The sequence below is a fragment of the Hippoglossus hippoglossus genome, chromosome 5 (assembly GCF_009819705.1).
Source record: "Hippoglossus hippoglossus isolate fHipHip1 chromosome 5, fHipHip1.pri, whole genome shotgun sequence".
In the NCBI taxonomy this organism is placed as follows: Eukaryota; Metazoa; Chordata; class Actinopteri; order Pleuronectiformes; family Pleuronectidae; genus Hippoglossus; species Hippoglossus hippoglossus.
The window spans coordinates 1,677,361-1,693,339 of record NC_047155.1 but is presented as its reverse complement, the minus strand read 5'-3'; the positions used below and the strand labels follow the sequence as shown (position 1 = coordinate 1,693,339).

The following is a 15,979-nucleotide window of genomic DNA, read 5'->3' as shown; positions in this document are numbered from 1 at the left end:
CTGAAATCAAACATTCAACAACTCATAAATCAGTTGTCGTATTTCTCTAAATTCAAAAATTTCTGATATGATTAAATTGTTGAATACTGCACAAGTACGACTTCAATGTGACAAAAAAATGTAATCACAGCAACTTATATGTGGTGTTTAAAAAAAACAGACAACAGGACTAAACCAACACCTCAAGTTTAATAATCATCATTTGTGACATCATGGTCATTCATTCATCAAATTTACCATCATCCCTTTCACGCCTGCACTTAAATATCTGTAACAAAACAAATCACATTAGTATTTACAGTATCAAAAACTGAAGAGTTCCTGATTTGATCTCAGATAACAAAAACAAAGAAAAGAAAAAATGAAATCTCATTGCAAAGTTTTCAGTGCAGGAAATAAATAAATATCACAACTTATTTTTCACGGATTGGTATCAAAACGCCACGATGACCTTCAGCTGGAACAAATGAGCAGTTTGAACGACGTGGGCCACAATAAAAGTCCCGTCCGTCGACAGGTGATATTTTCTTATCTTGTGCTCACAAGATAAATGACCTAAATATGAAGTTAATCGCGTGTCTGTAGAAGAGCAGCAAGGATTTTATAATATGACATTCTAAAGTGAAAATAAACCTTGTAAGAGATTTTATTAAATTATCTTTACGCACAAGTTAATATCTTCTGAGGACAAGATAAAAAAATATCACCTGTCGGGAATTTAGCGGCTCTGAAGAGTTGACTCTTACGTTAATGATGGAGTTAGTGTTGTGGAAATGGAAATGATAGTGTTTAAATCAAGACGTTTTTGAGGTTGTGTCGACTGAGGGAGAAAATGTTTCTGATATAAACGTTTCCCAATAACAAATAAAACCAAATAAATGATTAGTTATGTTTGTTGGCACATTATGAGCCAAAACTCTAATGCTACAAAGCTGTAATTTTGACGAGTGGTAAACACAAGGCCGCTGCAGAACCAGTTTCTTTAACTTGGTCCAGAAAACTAAAATCTGTTTCTTCTCTCCACAGATTCTGAAGCACTTTATTTATTTAAGACACATTCACTGTCGTCTTTGTCCGACGCGCTCACGGTAAACTAGAAAGAGAAAAATCTGGGTTTTAGTGATGTGTGTGTGTGTGTGTGTGTGTGTGTGTGTGTGTGTGTGTGTGTGTGTGTGTGTGTGTGTGTGTGTGTGTGTGTGTGTGGCTGAATCGATCACTGCCCCTGGTAGTGTTTCGGTTTATGTACCACGATGAGGTGAGTTTGACGATCTAGAGTTTGTTAATTAATGAGGAAACTTTGAGAGAGAAAAACAAACAGTGCAAACAACGTGAGAAACATGAAAGAGATGAAAGAGGCTTCCAGACAAAACCCTTCAAAATAAAAGATTTCTTCATCCTGTCCGCGTATGAGTTCCAGTGTGAACACAAAAAGAAAATGTGTGTGGGAGAGCTGTAAATTATCAGGAATGATCATGTCAGCAGTTTACCACATTTTTACAATTTTCTTCTTAAGTGTTGAAAGAGGAACAATACTTCAAAGTAAAAGCCTTGCAGAGGGACAGTGCATGGGAGTTGGTGCTTCAAAATAAAAGCTGTCCAGGACGGAGCTGCAGGATAAACACTACTTCAAAATAAAACTCTTCGGGAGTGGCTGCAACCAAAGAGGAGACTTCAAAATACAAGCATTGTAGGATCCAGGTGGACTGAAGCTTTCACACAAGTGAAAGAGTAAAGAGGGTGGAGATGTTTCACCACATCCAACATCTGCATGAGTCCGTTATATGATGTAGTTCTGTTGTTTGCATATGAATTTGTACCAGACACACGTTCTGCACGCGGGTCGATGTTCTGTCTGAGAACCAGTTCGACTTTAGAAGTCTTTTCTTTGTGTTCGTCCGCTTTGAGGGAAAGTGAGACGTCGAGCAGTTTCTTCCTCTCAGGCCGAGGATGTGAGTGAGTGGGTGTTTTATTTGAGCACCAGCGTCGCCTCAGAGCCATCTTTCCTCTTCAGGTACAGCCCGTAGGTGAGGTGGTGCTCTCTCCTCAGGAAGGCATAGAAATAATCAGACACCAGCAGAATCTGAGGGGAAATAAATGATGGAACCAGACAGAGTCATTCACAGTGTTTAATAACAGGAGTGATTCAAATAAATTAGGGTATTAGCAAATCATAAAGAAGAACGAATTAAAGCAACACTATGTAACATGTGGTGATTAATTGTGTTCGGCTCCATGTATGAGCGAGGAATTTGTTTTCGTGTGGAGACTTTAATCGATCAGTCATGAGTTTCAATTCTTATTCGATTTTAAAAAACGTGGGCGATCAGAGATATTGGAAACGTCCCAAGTCACCGAAACCATCAAACTCAGTTCAATCAAGCTGCTGGTTTAAGGTTAAAAAAGTTTCATATTGTTGCCTGGTCTATAGACGACATCAGACAGGAGGTCGTACCTGGGCCACATTGAACAGGAGCGTTATGGCGTAGTAGAAGTTGGAGTTGGCGCTGCCGGCGTAGATCCAGAGGTGCCAGAGAACCGGGAACAACGCGGAACAGGCCAACAGGACGCAGGACACCAGGAAGATGTTCCTCAAGACTGAACAAGAGTAACAAGGAGAGAGAGTTTCTATTATTGTCTGGAGATTATATCTTTCACTGGTTCAATGAGCATTTGTTTGATTGATTTTAGTTTATAGAGGTAAACAACATTAAAAAGGTAATAATGGACAAAATGGTAATTTAATGGAAAATACTAAATGTGATTCATATGATTTGGTCCAGAGTGAAATATTTTCACAAACGTTGGATGAATTTCCATTAAATCTGGTAAAAATTATCAATTTAATGGCTCAAATAATCTGTGTTGTTATACCAACAACTGCAGGTTATGATTTCAACATATTAATTTAAAGTTTCTGCACAGATACTTAAATTGACCTGAATCACCAGCTCCCTACGTACAGTAACTATATGTATTTTTTCTATGAGCATCTTTGGCACAAGAACCTCTTTCTGGATAAATTCAATTCTACCTGATCTCATTTTCACATTGTCGCTCGATGCAGCTTCGTCATTTAGGACAATTTAAGTGTTAACTGCCTCAATTAGGACCCAAAAATTCACCTTTAGTTACCGTACATTTCAACACATTAGCCTCCACACAACTTCTACTGAATATTCAACATCTGCATTTAATAAACTCACATCTGTGCAGGTGACTCCAGACGGGGAGGAAGGCCATGTAGAGAGCGATGTCTCCCACTGTGGGGTAAGACTTAAAGATGGAGATCACAGCCAACTGCATGAATATCAGAAACACTGGATGCTCCCTGCAAAACACACACACACACACACACATTAGAGTGAAGTCGACGAAGGGACAGCAGCTCTGTATTAACTCTGAAGGACGGACAATGTTAAGGATAAGACAGAGGACGTACTTGAGTTTGATGGACAGCGGGATGGTGTAGAAGAAAATGTTGATCTGAAAGACGCAGAGGAAGAAGAGGCGGAAGTGTTCAAACATCTCGGCGAAGAAATACCAGAAGAGGCCGATGTTGGGGGTCAGGTCTGGAACTGAGAGACTGGAGAGGGACGGAAAACAGACAGGGTGACACAAGGACAACAAAGAGACAACAATCACAGAACAGGGGACGTGTGGAGAAGTAAACAGGTCAGTAAGGTTTATCTTTGCAGAAACTGTATTTATCTCGAGCAGGAGTTGTTTGTCATTCATCATAATTTATTTTGTTACTGTTGTTTTCATCCTATGGAGCATTATGGTTCCTTAAAGGGAATACGCCTTGGTGGAGGTATGCGTTCTCTGTTGTACCAGCAATCACATCTCAGGGGCAGCAAGTGGGAATGGTTATTTCAGCCTTTGTGAGGCTGCTCTTCACAGTATATCTGCAGCTGCATGCGAGTCCTCATGCACAACACGAACACAACAGGGAACCTCTAAAACAGCTGCACCATTAGAGGTCAAAACCTCCCACAGGGAACCTTCCACCTTCTGTTTAACACTCACATGAAGCCGTAGACGGAGGGCAGGTAATCCCAGGAGCCGAGCAGGAAGAAGGAGAGGCCGACGATGACGAACAGGCTGCCCAGGTACATGAAGGCGTACTGTGCGATAAACCACCAGAAGCCGGCCCGTCGAAAGTTCACAGGGATGTACTGTCGCTGGAGAAACACAGACGTGGGAATGCGAGTTTAAATTTAACACAAATCTAGGAAACTACAATCAGATTCAGTTCCATTCACACACAACATACCTGCATCAAATACAGCAGAGCCGGAGCGCACAGAGTCAGAGGATAGATGGACTGATACGTAGCCAGGGACAGAAATATGGCACTAAGCAAAACATTTCCTGCAACACAGAATTACACAAATTAATACAAATAAAATAATATTTTTTTGTTTTTTCTGTTATTTTAAAAGTTGCTGTAGAGGAGAATCTGCAAAATGCCCGAGGACAACATTTATTTTTAGACACTAAAAGCAGCTCAAAGATTTATAATCAGTGAAGCAGCAAAAAACTGAGGGTGACATTCAGACAGAATAATCCCGACGTGGTTTAAATCCGACTGTACCCTTTATCGTAGAGAGGATGAAGAGGGCGATGACGGCGTTGTTCAGGCCGCAGGTTGACATGGCGACGCAGGAGAGGATGGTGAATGGGTTCAACAGATAACTGTGAAGAACAGGACAAGAATGAAGAAGAGTAAAACTTCACGTTTTAGGTTGGAAGATTAGTCACCAGTTATTTTTTGTGACATACGTACACAACATAACAGTAAACGTATAAGGGTTAGTGAAAACTAAACTTGGAACATGGTACTTACAACATGGCTACTTTCAGGGGGATGTAGTACATTTCCTTGGGGCTCCTGATGAGCTCCAGACAGTCGAGGGGGTAGCGGTCGGCGTCCAAAGCAGATTTCTGTTTTCTGAACTGAAACAGCATCTACAACACGTCAAATATCTGAGGACATGGACAGAGACACACACAGCAACCAAAGCTACAATCCACCCGCTGCTCATCTGCCACTGGCTGACAGACAGGATACACACTACACACCTAAATGTGTCCTCAATATTAGTTATTTTTATATAAATAATATAATTAAATATAATTATTATTATAGTAGAGCTGCGCACATTCACACCAACACTCAGTTTAGAGTCTCCAATCAACCTAACCTCAGTCTGCGTGTCTTTGGACTGTGGGCGGAAACTGGAGAACCCTGGAAAACCCCACGCAAACACGGGGAGAACATGCAAATTCGGGATTTGAACCAAGAACCTTCTAGTTTTAAAGTGAAAGGGGTAACAACTCTATCTGCGTAAAATATATAATTCACCGGACATAGTTTGGTCACTTTTATGTGGAAAAAAAGCTATGTGATTAAAATAAAATTCACCAAAAAGACATTCAAGTACGTACACGAGAGGAAATATAGAAAAAAGCAAATAATATTGACTCGATTAAATATTATAATTAGTATTACATTATTTGATTTGCCCATTTTTCTATTTTCTTACCACTTGTTTGTTGTAGTCCTTCACTGCCAAGTAAAGTGCCACAGCAGTGATCACATCTGCTAACTGAAGAGACACAACCACAAAGAGTCAGCAACAGTCTCTGAAATATAACGACAATATAAAAAAAAAAACACAAACATTCTTCAATACAAATCACTGGAATAATAAATCTGGCATCAACGAAGTCAGCGTCACAAAGTCGCTGAGCTTTCATCATATTTATCAGAGAAGATATGAAAGATTTGCATCTCGTTCTAAAATCTCATTCATATTCCAGCCAAACAAAGAAATGTTTACTTGTATTCATACCGGATCGTGTGGGAAATATCCACACTTCAACGTGACTTCTACTCTGGCTCAGAAAAACACGAAACTGATGTTTCTTGTGGTCCCACTCACCATAAATGTTATCTCAGCATAGTCCACCAGGAAGTGGAAGAGGTAAATGATGAGAGGAGTCTGAAGGGAAGAGAAAAGGATTCATAGAACATGTTCATATAGACGTCAGCGTGTTGGTGGTGGAACTGTGTGGAAACATGCAAACGAATGCAGGCTCAGGTCAAATTAAGATCTTTTGACACTTAATAATTAAGTTGTCGATTTCGCTACATTTGAATAAAGCAACAAAACAGAAAAGCAATACAAATCATTCACTTAGAACATTCACTGTATGTGTTTTTAAAAAGTTTATGCTTTGTGGTCGCGTAACAGTAAAATTGCAATGAAAACTTCTGCAGTATTGTTATTACATAAACTCTACTTCAAACCATGTTGGATTTCCTTGTTAGAGATGATAAATTATGTTGTTTTTGCATCTTTGCGACAAGGAACTGCTCGTTAATTGACTTTTTCCTTTATTATTTAAGAAGATTACTAGTCACGGTGTAAATCGCCCTGTGGTCATACATGTCGTGCACGCTTGTGAGAACCTCTCACCTCATGGAAAACATCTCCAGAGTACGGTGAGACGCCCAAATCCAGCAGAGCCAAACCTTCAACCACTGCAAACAAACGGACACACAAACAAAATGTCACACAAAGACAAAGTCACATTTTTCAGCTCTGGTCATCACATCACATCCCGTCTCTGTACACAAGCAGCTACAGCCTCGTTGTCATGATGCAACTTCCTGCTGCAGCAGCTGCCTAATGAACAATTCATGATGGGCCGTGGTGTTTCACTGCAGCTGACACACTACAGTAGCATGTGTGTGTCTGTGTGCGTGTAGAGAGAGTCAATCCCTTTACACAAAAAACATCAATGTTCCTCCAACAGAGATCCACAGACTGGTTTTATATGACACACACACACACACACACACACACACACACACTGCAGCTGAACCGGTTTGTGGTCCACTGTCACCGGGTGAGGAGGAAGCGGCCGCTGCGGGGACTCAGCGGCTGCCCCGGGCCCGGGAAGCGGCCGCAGCCCCGCTTACCTCTCTTCCAGGCGGTCAGCGGCGACACCACCTCCACCCTCCCCGAGATGAGCTCCGTCAGCCCGGCCCTGAAGAGGGCAGCGCGGAGGGTAACAGCCACGAGCAGCAGCAGCGTCAAAGGAGCCGCCATCTTGACAGGGAAGCGCTCTCCGCCCCGCGAGAGGCACGACGGGAAATGTAGTCTGTTACTGCGCCGGAGAAACAGAACCGAAGAAGAGTCTCTGACGGAAATAAAGACAAATACAAAATTACAATCATTAATAAGAGTCATTTAATTGATTATTAATGTTATTATTATTAATTGTCTCTGTAGGATTTATCAATATTTAACAATCAGAGAATGGTATTTAATGTGTGTGTGTGTGTGTGTGTGTGTGTGTGTGTGTGTGTGTGTGTGTGTGTGTGTGTGTGTGTGTGTGTGTGTGTGTGGAGAGAGCGGAACAACAAAACCTCAGCATGTTTTCCCCTCCGGACTTTTTATGTGTCGGAGCAAAACACAACGTACAAAAGGCTGTAAAGTTAGATTTATCAAACACGGACGTTTTGCTTTTATTAAAGCCAAATTCATTAAAGTACAAATTATTTTTCTGTTCTCAGAAAATAGATTTTGAGCAGATCCAACTTAATTTGTTTCTTTAGACGTTGCACCAGTGTGAAACCAAAGAGCCTAAAACAAAAATATTTTTTAAAAAAACAACTGAAGCCAGTATGTGGAGGAAATATAATGAAATGTGTTGATACATTTTTGTTGTGTCAGGTAAATTATTTTGTGTGCTTTTATGAATTGTTCAAAATGAATTAACTTAGGAACTAATAGAGGTTTGTGAGGGGCTGTGTTTTAATTTCAAATTGTATTGAATTATCTGCTTTGTTAATGAATGTCTTGTGAAGAAGGGGCAGATTATATAAGGTTATTCTTATTTCTGCTCCTTTTCATGCAATTAAATGGTTTTGTTTGGTCAATGAATGAAATAAACTTATACATAAACAAATTATCGCTCTTATTTATGATCTAATGCTACTTGACCTCTGGCAGTTATATTGATGCAAAGTACAGTTATTAACTCAATTAAAAATCTGATAAAATGATGTTTTTGTTTTATTTTATTTTCCTCACGGAGCTTCGTTGGTGTTGTTGCTGAGCTTTTACACTGACACGCTGAGGCAGGAAAAGCTCACCGCTGCTAATGGACACTTTCGTTTTCGTTTTTCCAGAAACGGAAGAGAGTGTTGTTCGGGGGGAGGGACAGCGAGTCGTGGCAGCGGCAGCTCGTAGAGGCACTTCCGGTGGCAACAGAAACTGCCACTGATTTGTACTATCTAATGATCTGATCCAAACTATCTAATAAACTTCCATAAACCGGAATGTATCTCATTGAATAAATCACAAACAGCTTTAGTTGCTCTCATACAGTGGCAACAGAAGCAGCTGCCTCCAAACAGTCTGGAATCAAAGGCAGCTGCCTCCAAACAGTCTGGGATCAAAGGCAGCTGCCTCCACATATCAGTGGCAGTTTCTGTTGACACCGGAAGTGCCTCTAAACGCTACCGCTGACATTACTGAGCTAGCCCTTACTGTGTTTGGAGCACAGGTTCGGAGGGAACATGGCGGGTCTGGAGGTGTTGTTCACCTGTGTCTCCGGCGGCATCAGCTGCCCTCAGGACGCGGCGGTGTGCTTCGTCCACTGGGAGATGATAAAGAGCGGACTCCGGTGCGTCGGCTCCGGAGACGTGGTGAGAACTCAGCTGTTAGCTTCATGTCGCACCAGACTCCAGTCAGAATACAACAGATTTACGCCGCGGTGAATATCGGTTGACGTCTGTTTATTTATTTTTGTCATGTGACATTTGTCTGTTCATGATCCATGATTCGGTTTCAACAACTTTAGCTTCAACCGCTCGTCGTACGATGGAGCTCATATAAAGTGTATAAGAAGTTGATCTGATTCTTCATCTAACTACCTGCTTGTTTGTGAAATATTCGTACGCCGAATAGAAAACTAGTTCTCCATCATTCGTGCTGATAAATTTGATCCGTTTTGAATTTGATGATGACTCATTTTCCTAAAGTCAGAATTTAAATTCTAACTTTTTCCAAGGGAATCCTGAGCTCGCTAACGTGTCTTCTGCGCAGGTTGGATTAGCTTTAGCTTTGATGTGTAAACTGTTCATATCTAATGGACTGTGACAGTTTGACACGTGTTGTATCTTTGATTTAACAGGTTGTTTAATACTGAATCAACTTTATTCAATTATACGCATAGTTATAATAACTGTAAAACCTGTCATGTCATCTGCAGCTAGCTAACCCACTCCTCCCTCTCTTTATATATTCTTTGTCTCTCTCTCTTTATATTCTCTCGGTGTCTCTCCCTCTCTTTACAGCCCCTCAGCACTGATAAGAAATCCGAGCTTCTTCCTGCCGACTGGAGCAGCAACAAGGAGCTGTACAGTCTGAGATATAAAGCCAGCGACAGTGACAGCGACACACAACTGCTGCTCAAAGCCATCACTGTTGACTCCAGCTTGATCTTCAACCTGATGGTGAGCTCACACAGCTCACACCAACAACAACACAACTCACACAGCTCACACCAACAACAACACAACTCACACAACTCACACAGCTCACACCAACAACAACACAGCTCACACAGCTCACACCAACAACAAAAACAACAACAACACAACTCACACAGCTCACACCTACAACAACAACAACACAACTCACACAGCTCACACCAGCAACAACACAACTCACACAGCTCACACCTACAACAACAATAACACAACTCACACAGCTCACACCAACAACAACAACACAACTCACACAGCTCACACCACCAACAACAACAACACAACTCACACAGCTCACACCTACAACAACAATAACACAACTCACACAGCTCACACCAGCAACAACACAACTCACACAGCTCACACAGCTCACACCAAGATGAGATTTTACAGGAGGTGGAGGCTGGTTTTCTTGTTGGATAAGCAGGTGTTCAATAACAATGTCTACTTGCATCAAATATTATTCTGAAAAAGACAATATTCCCACTAAAGCTGTTTATACGGCTACAAATATTAATAATAATATATTCCACGATTATTGTAAAATGCCCCCATGATGCTCTGTATGTCTCTTGGCCTTTGCGACTTTAAATCAGTTAATATCCAAATGTCACCGTGTTTAAAAAGCCGTGTGAGAGTTAAAGTACAACTTAGATGATCAACTCTGCGTCAGAGATTTGAGAAAAACTCCTCGAGCTCTTGGTTTAGCAGCAGAGCTCAGTTTGTCCACATCTCCTGCTGACACACTCATAACACTGTTGAATGTTATGGGTGTTTTGAGTTTCAGTTCATACTCTAAGATGAATCCAAATGAAATTCCCACTATCCCTGTATAAACCAGCATTTTCTGAATAGTTGATATGTGTATAATATGTGTACGTGACTGCAGCTCAGCGAGAACTTGCTCTGACCACCAGAGGTCAGCAAAGACAATGTTTTCAGGTCTGAAGCGGCTCTGCCTTGTTTTCACTTCTTCAGTTTGATATTGTCCTGATTTGTCAGATTTCAGTTGATATGTTTTTTTTTCATGTTTAAACTCTGATAAACAACATGTATTGATCTTTTGCGTTTGTGTGTTAACATGTTCGGATGTGTGTGTGTGCCTGCAGAACTCCAGCACGCAGCAGGTGTCCGACCTCACGGTGAACGTCAGCGATCACGTGGATGCTGACCAGCTGCACACGTTTGACAGGTTGGTCTGTGATTCTTTGTTTTCACCTCATGGATACGAGAGAGTGTCACTCAGCAGAGCTCTTACCTTCACCCAGACCCAACAGTCCCCTCACGAAACCACATTTACATCTGATGGATCTGGGTTTTCAGTTGGTTCTGCCCCAGATTGCACACACTCATAAATATCAGTCCCCTAAATGTTTTTCACGGCCGCTGACATCAAGTGACCCAAGACGTTACGTTTTTTGAGTTGTCCGTCCGTTCCTTCCTTGTGAACATCTCAGGACTGACTGGGGGCATACAAATATTCATTTGGACTCATGGATTAACTGATTAGATTTGGGTGGTCAAAGGTCACCGTGGCCTCACAAAACAGGGTTTTGGCCTCTTGGACATGATTTCTTAAATCTGCCTTTAGGGAGTTTCCTCAAATTTGACCAGTTTTCACTTGGTGGTCAAAGGTCACGGTGACGTCATGAGCCTGGGGAAAAAGTTATGTCGAGTGAAACTGCACTGGTGGGTGGAGGCGTAAAAACCACAGTGTGGTCATTTTAGTTTTCTTTTATCAAGATCCATGAATTATGAATCGTCTCTTAATGTTAAAGAAAGTGATTAAAAATTCCTGGATCCACACCAAAATTGAATGAGTTCTTTCTTAGCCCATGACCCAAACTATGACTTTGTGACTTTATCAATTTGTACAGTAGTTTTTGCATAATCCTGCTGACAAACAAACATAAACCCACAGACTGGGGTGAAAACATAACCTCCTTGGTGGAGGTAACTACCAGAAAGTTGTTAAGATTCATTTCATTATTTATATTTTATTAATTTTAAGTTTCTCTTTTCCACAGTGTCTACAAAGACACAGACAGTCTGTCAGAGAAGGTGAAGACTCAGCTGCTGCCCCCTCAGGACAGACCGATGGGACAGAGGACAGAGAGGAAGAGCCGGAGGGAGGAAGAGGAGGACAGAAGAAGAAGAGAGAGCGAGCCCCTCCACATGCCCAGCAGGCATCCTCGCCAGGGAACACAGCCGCACTGGTAGGTAGTGACACACACTGCTCATCTTCATCTGGCTCTTTCTTTGTAATGAACCAAAATATTTTCACACTCATGTTTCTCATACATTGTTTTATTCACGTCGGCTCAACACAAAACCAGCATTAACCGCACATGTAGATCTGTGGTGTGAAGACGTGTACGTAGAGCGGTCCACCTGTGACAGGGTGTCAACAACAGGGCGTCAGACTCCATCAGCGTCTGTGAGCTGCCGGCGTCTTTTAGCTGAGCCACTCAAGGACAGTCAGAGTTGTCCTGAAGCCACTCTAAAGTCTCACACACGCACACACACACAGACTCACACACACACACACACACACACACACACACACACACACACACACACACACACACACACACACACACACACACACACACACTCCTCCGGACATGCTAAGTTTGTTCCTCTAGAAGTCTAGACAGGAAGTTGACTGCAGCAGCAGCAGAGAGTAAATGAGGGCAGAGTGTGAGTGGGGACAACTTTCAGACCCCCAACCAGTCATCTAGGGACGGTGGGTCCAACTGAGGACAAAAGCTGTGTCCCCAATTGAAGCTGATTTTTGGGTCAGGGCTAGGTTAAAGTGAGGGTCCGTCTCCAGGAAGGTAACCCATGACAACGCATTGATGTGTGAGTGAATGTGTCTGTGGTCTCTTGATTGGAGACAAGAGCTGTGTCTCCATTGAGGGAAACTTCCCAGAGAACGAGTGGACGTGTGGACGAGGTTTCTAACACGTGACGGACGTGAAACTGGAAGAACACAAATATCTCAGGATGAAGAAGAGGAGCCGTACACGTAGAAGACGAAGACGTCAACTTGGAAACCCGAGGAGATTCCAGATCTTTTGGTGATGAGGGCCGACGCCGGTGTGGATGAGCTGTAAACAACAACACTGATCTTTCCACAGCAGAGTTTATACGTCATGTCCGGCCTCCTGCTGCTCTACAGGCTCCGCCCCTCGCCTGGATGTTCACACATGTTCCTGTTTGAACGAGTCGGACCCGACAACCTGCTGTTCACACAGTTCATGTTGGAAAACAACTAAACTTAACATTGACTGAAATGTCACAAGAACAGAAAGAGAGATTATGTCTGTTCCTGTTCCTCCTCCTCCTCCTCCTCCTCCTCCTCCTCCTCCTCCTCCTCCTCACTTAGCCATGGCCCGATCAGATGAGATGTGAGGTGATGTCAGCACTTTATCGACCTCGCTGCTGTCGCCTCCTCATCCCCAGAGAGACGCAGAGTGAGGAGGGAGGAAGGGAGGGAGATAAGAATGAGATCAGAGCAGTGACAGATGGGGAGAGAGTCAGCCAAAAGAGAGAGAGAGAGAGAGAATAAGAAAAACGGATAAAGAGACAGAAGGAGGGGGAGTGAACTCGCGATACACGGAGACAGAGGAGTGATGAATGAGTAATCAAAACCTGAGTCAGGGCCACAGAGAACAGAAAGTTTGAAAAACAGCCGGAGGAGACGGAGGATGGAAAGACAAAGAAGAGAGGAGGAGAGATGGAGGGAGAGACGACAGGAACGATCTGCAACACGTGAACTTTTAATGTATCAGAGAAAACTACCACACGCACAAAAGATCTCAGTCTACATTTCTATACGTTCACCAGACGGAAGTTTTGTCTCTGTGCTTCACTGTGAATAATTAGAAATGTCCTCACATTTAGGAGCTTGAATTATTAATAAGTTGTGATTTTCCTTGATAAATAAATGAATTGAATAATTAAACATCAAAATTACATTATATCTATTTACGTGTGTGTCTTTGTGTGTTTCAGGCCTGACCCCATGGCTCCTCCCTTTGCTGTTGGAGGAGCAGATCTGGATCCTTTTGGGTGAGCTCCTCTCTCTCCTTCACAATAAAACCCACAGATCATTGTTTGCATGGGAGATTATTTACACGTCCATGAATCTTGATTTTAAAGCATCAGTCTAGTTTGGTTCTAATCTGAGATAAAGTGGTCACAGTGACAGACAGCAGGGGATTACTGGCGTCCGTCCAGTCGCCCTCCTTCACACAGATATGAAGCTTTGACCACAAATCCACAAGCTGCAGAGTCTGTTCAGTCTCGCAGACAAAGAAACAGTGATGAAAACATAACGTCCTCCCCCCCCCGTCCCCCAGGTCTCGTGGCGGTGGCGGGATGATAGTCGACCCGTTGAGGTCGGGGTATCCTCGCTCTGGTTTTGACCCGTCCAGCGGGATACCAGACATTCTGCCTCCCGGAGCCGTTCCCCCAGGAGCTCGCTTCGACCCGTTTGGACCAGTCGGACAACGCAGAGCAGGGTGAGAGACAGACACACACACACACACACACACACACACACACACACACACACACACACACACACACACACTCCTCCCTCTGTTCGTTCACTTAAAACATAAACTGATGTTTTCTTGCATCTGACGTGATGAGATGAGCGAGAGAGAGAGACGATGTATCACTCTGTTGAAAATACAAAAACTCTCAGACAGACATCAGCTGCAGAGACACATACAGGACAATGAGTCTTTTTTTTTGTCCTCCCATTAATTCACAATTAGTATTAACAATGAGTGACAGCTGATTTGAGCAGCCGCACACGACCTTCGTCGTTTTAGCCGCTCGGCACAGAGATAATGGATTTTTAACAGGAGCTGTGCAGCAGCATCGTGTTTTTATATAAGACCAGAGACAACAGATGGGAATTATACATCACACTTAAATGATAATTCATGATTCTTGTTTTACATAAACCAAATAATTACACATTTTCTTCGTAGGAACATATTTGACCATCTCTACTCTTATCTATGTCCTTCAGGTTGTTGTGATGAACTTTGTTGTCCACTTTGGAAAAGACTCAGACTCCTCAGTGCAGCTAATGAGTGTTAGTTGTATTGTTCCGCTGAAATGAAGATGTATGGATTTTATTTGTGTTCAACGTTTTAAAGTTGACAAATGAAAATATGTCTTTTATTATTTTGTTTTCAGGCCGGACCCGGACCACTTGCCTCCTCCTGGTTATGACGACATGTTCATGTAGCAGCAGTTCCCTGCTCCTCTTCTCTCGTGCTCGTCTTCATCTCCTCCGGGGTTTGAAAAGAAAACCTTTTCCTTTTTGTTTTCTGATGTGTTCATTTCATAGAACTAATGTGTTTATAACTTGTGTGGAAGAACGCTGAAGATCCGTGTTCTTGATGTGTGAAATATACAATAAATAAATGATTTGCTGGAGACTGTCGTTAAGAAAACTGCATTTTGACTAAAACCTGATCATAATAATAATAAACGATCATAATCGTTTTTTTGTCTTGACGTCTGAACATTTAGTTTTTTAGGAGACATATTTTGAAACAGAGAAAAAAAGGACAACCTGTTAAAAGATCATTTTAAATATCAGAGTGTGAAGGAAGTGATTCCTCACACACTCAGTCCTTCAGAGTAAAACCTCCTCAGTGTCTAACGTTAGATTCTCATCACAATAAACCACATCTCATATTTGTAATTTATTCATGAGGATGTTTTCTTGAGCTTGTGTTTTGCAAACTTGTTACTTACTAAGTTTTTCAGTTTGGATTGTTGTTCATTTAAAAACAAGGATGATGAGAGATCTCGTGTCAAAATGCCCAAATAAAAATCTCAGACTTTATGTTCTGGTCTCTTCTTTTTCTTTGACTTCTTATTCTTCGTCTTCGTCTCTATTTATGAATCGATGTTGTTCTTTCATGTCTTTTAGTCTCCATCTTTCTTTCCTTCCTTTCCTGCCTCTCTCCTTCATGAATCATTTTAATTTGAACCCTTTCACTTTATCACCTCTGAGGTAGATGTTATTCATCCTCCTCTTCTCTGTCCTGATCTCCATTTCTTCTGTCCTTTAACTCTCGACCTCTTTAATTCTTTCCTATTCTGTTGTTTTTCTCACTGTGACTTTCCTCTTTAACACTGTCATTTATTTATCGGCCTCAAACAAACCATTTATTTCTTTTTATTTACGCTGCAGCTCCTCTCATCACTTTCAGCTCATTTTTATTTCCCTGCAGGTCGCAGACAAACAACCACCACCTCCACAGGTCTCTTTGCGTTTCCCAGTGCATGCTGGGAGGTAAACAGATCTCGTGGCAGACACCACAGGGCGTCGTCGCTCTGGTCACAGCGGTGCTGCTCATCACGTCAGTTGATGGGCTGATG

The 15,979-nt window shown here is 42.2% G+C and overlaps 2 protein-coding genes across 2 annotated transcripts; one reads left to right on the top strand and one right to left on the bottom strand.

Annotated features, from left to right (window-relative positions):
- Positions 1-170: 170 nt before the first annotated feature.
- Positions 171-7,176, bottom strand: pigu (phosphatidylinositol glycan anchor biosynthesis, class U). The gene is made up of 12 exons (XM_034586739.1): positions 6,989-7,176; positions 6,483-6,547; positions 5,946-6,005; positions 5,547-5,609; positions 4,847-4,956; positions 4,595-4,695; positions 4,274-4,371; positions 4,027-4,181; positions 3,440-3,583; positions 3,204-3,328; positions 2,453-2,595; positions 171-2,080 (listed from the first exon to the last, which is right to left on the bottom strand). Exons 1-12 carry the CDS (start codon positions 7,116-7,118, stop codon positions 1,967-1,969), a joined length of 1,308 nt encoding a protein of 435 aa, XP_034442630.1. The 5' UTR covers positions 7,119-7,176; the 3' UTR covers positions 171-1,966.
- Positions 7,177-8,523: 1,347 nt separating this feature from the next.
- psmf1 (proteasome inhibitor subunit 1) lies at positions 8,524-15,000 on the top strand. Its single transcript, XM_034586749.1, has 7 exons — positions 8,524-8,722; positions 9,374-9,532; positions 10,675-10,757; positions 11,593-11,781; positions 13,583-13,639; positions 13,930-14,091; positions 14,783-15,000. Exons 1-7 carry the CDS (start codon positions 8,594-8,596, stop codon positions 14,832-14,834), a joined length of 831 nt encoding a protein of 276 aa, XP_034442640.1. The 5' UTR covers positions 8,524-8,593; the 3' UTR covers positions 14,835-15,000.
- The last annotated feature ends 979 nt before the right edge of the window (positions 15,001-15,979 follow it).